Source organism: Austrofundulus limnaeus, unplaced genomic scaffold (assembly GCF_001266775.1).
Source record: "Austrofundulus limnaeus strain Quisiro unplaced genomic scaffold, Austrofundulus_limnaeus-1.0 Scaffold108, whole genome shotgun sequence".
NCBI classification, from domain to species: Eukaryota; Metazoa; Chordata; class Actinopteri; order Cyprinodontiformes; family Rivulidae; genus Austrofundulus; species Austrofundulus limnaeus.
This window is the reverse complement of record NW_013952510.1, coordinates 1,060,187-1,062,951: the sequence shown is the minus strand read 5'-3', so window position 1 is coordinate 1,062,951 and position 2,765 is coordinate 1,060,187. Positions and strand designations below refer to the sequence as shown.

General features: G+C 36.5%; 1 protein-coding gene across 1 annotated transcript in view; it reads left to right on the top strand.

Moving 5' to 3' along the window:
- Positions 1-2,345, top strand: part of svild (supervillin d) — a gene marked incomplete in the record, with an annotated part of 38,259 nt that extends 35,914 nt beyond the window's left edge. Inside the window, 4 exon segments of the mRNA XM_014013974.1 lie at positions 296-439; positions 1,718-1,830; positions 1,956-2,111; positions 2,193-2,345. Coding sequence (XP_013869428.1) covers positions 296-439; positions 1,718-1,830; positions 1,956-2,111; positions 2,193-2,279 — 500 coding nt within the window.
- Between the last annotated feature and the right edge of the window lie 420 nt (positions 2,346-2,765).

Sequence of the window (2,765 nt, the reverse complement as noted above, 5' to 3'; positions counted from 1 at the left end):
ACATCACAGACATTTTAAGGTTTCATCTACAGCAAACTGGGGTTAAGACCCCACTGTGGGTCCTAAAATTCCAAATTTTGGGTTGTTAGAGGATTTCCTGAAATTAAATTAAGTTTAAAACTGACTGCTAAGAACTTTTCTCTTGGTATTAAAAAGTCTTAAAATGTTTTAAATTTAATTTGCTTTAAACTGTAGGAACCCTGGTATCTGAGTTCCAGCAGCTTCAGTATAGAACGTCATCAGTTTCGACTGGATGAAATGTAGTGCGTTTTTCATGCTCTTGTTTCTTCTTCAGCCTTGTTTTTGCTGGACAACCGCATGGAGGTGTATCTGTGGCAGGGCTGGCAGCCTGAAGACACACAGTCCACCGGATCTGCAAAGATGCGCTGGGACAACGAGAGGAAGTGTGCCATGGAGACCGTGCTGCAGTACTGCAAAGGTCAGAGGTCACAGAGGAGGGCTGTGTGTGCTGAAATGAGGCTCACATTGAGGGGATTGCCTTGAGCCAGAGTTTGATTAAAAGTTTCAGAAACTATGCAGGGCTGATAGGATTACGGCTTATCTCCGAAAAAAAAAATAAAATAAAATAAATTAGGCTCGCCCAGCCAGAGATATGACAGACATTTCTCTGGACTTGACAGAGGCTTTAAACACACTAGATAGACCTACTAGCCAATCAGAAATCAGGAGGGGGCGGGACTTGGATATTGGTTGTTTGAATAAAAAAAATGGAAACAATACAGAAGCTGATAAATTCTTAAAAATCAGCTGTCCGAGAAGAAAAATCAGCAGGAGCATGTTTACTGATTCCTCCACCTGAGAGAGGCGAGCCGCGCAGGTGGATGCTAAAGTTAGCTAAAGTTAGCTAACGTCCCTGTGAAGAAGGGAGGAGCATGCAGAAAGATGTCTGACTTTTAAAACAGTAAACCGATCAACAATTTCCGACCAACAGGTGCGTGTTTACTGAGAGAAAATTAACCAGGTGTGCCAAAATTTGATTAGCCAGCGCGGCGCAGGACCGCATCCTGTCACAGTAACTGTCAGTTTCTGCAGCTTTAGTTAATATTAACACTAAAAGAGTTACAGTATATTTGTTAAACAAAAGTGTAGCAAAGTTGTGTCTCTGTTTAACTTATTCTTTTTCCTTCAAAACCCTCACAGTGTTCCCTTTGCTCATCATAAATATCAGCTAAATATATACTGTATTAATCTACAAATAAAAACAGGTCAATTATGTTTGGAACCAGAATTAATGAAAACTAATGCATTTAATGATTAAATATGAAAATTAAATGACACTTTTTACACACATTTGCTGATTTTGTTCACCCAGTTTGTCTGTTTTATTATCAGCCATGAGGATTTTTTTTATCTTCAATTAATTTTAGCTACAAGAAAGTTCTTAAATAAAAAAAAAAAATTCAAAATGTGCACGTTAATACTCTGTGATAAAGCTTGAAAGGATGGGTGATTTTATCGTAGTGTTAAATTTAAAAGGGTGATATTTAAATAATATATCACAGGTAATCCTTTGCTCAGCACAAAATAAAAAAGTTCAGGTTCAGGATGTTTTCCCTGACTCATCATGTTGTTCTCTGCAGTTATTACATTATTTATGTTTTAGTTTCTCTTGTCACATAAATCAATACTTGCTTTCTATTTGAAAGGTTTTGTTCTTTTGAGTTACAACCTATTTTTACCAATTGCTGATGTACAGAAAAGAATCCCCGGCGCCCCCCTCTGGCCTACCTTGTCCTCGCAGGCTTTGAGCCGCTGACGTTCACAAACATCTTCCCATACTGGGAGAAGGACACCAGCATCACCTCAAATGTGACTATTCCATTTTTTTAATACACATATATATATATTTTTGTTTCACATGGAATGTTAAGTTCTCTAATCCAGGAGCCATAAAAAGTAGATTGTAGTTAAATGATTGTGAAATGTGTTTGTAGCCTGGGAGCTCAAAGAACAAGGTGATCCTGGTGAAGGACGCTCTGTCCAAACTCAGTAAGCAGCAGTACTCCATCGAGGAGCTGAGCAGGAAGCCCCTGCCAGAGGGAGTGGACCCTCTGCGCCTGGAGGACTACCTGTCTGATGAGGACTTTAAGGTAACACACACTCACCTGGTCCACAGTAAAAAACACATAAAAGCTTTACTGTGACACATATATCTTCTCTTTATTTTATAGACACTTTTTGAGATGAGTCGAGTTGAATTCAACTCCATGCCAAACTGGAAGCAGCAGAATCTGAAGAAGAGTAAGGGTTTGTTTTAAAAAAAAACATAATGTGCACAGCTTGGTTGTTGTTATTCTTTTATTTTTTATGAGTTTTTTTTTCTTTCTTAAACTTTTTTTAAACGAAAGCTGTTATTTTGTAAAAATATTCAGAAAAGCAAATGTACAATTATGTTTAAATGTTTATAAATGTGCCATTTTTTTGTTATTCTCTAAATATTTTAGCCAGCAGTTCTGTGCAATTGTTAATCTTTTAACTTCACACTTTAAATATGTAATATACTGTTATTGTCTTTATGTTTACTCCAACATCCTGTGGTTGTGGGTTTTAAAGCTCTAGGGAGTTATTGTTATTTTATCTTTTTAGCTTTCTTTTCTTTTTAATTTGAACCTTTTAACTCAGTTTGTTGAGGAAGAATATTCAGTAGAATATTTTAAAATTAAAGTTGCAAAAAAAAAGCATTTGTAATTTGTTTATTCCAATATCTCATATAGTTTAGCACAGACTGACTTGTCAAAAATTGA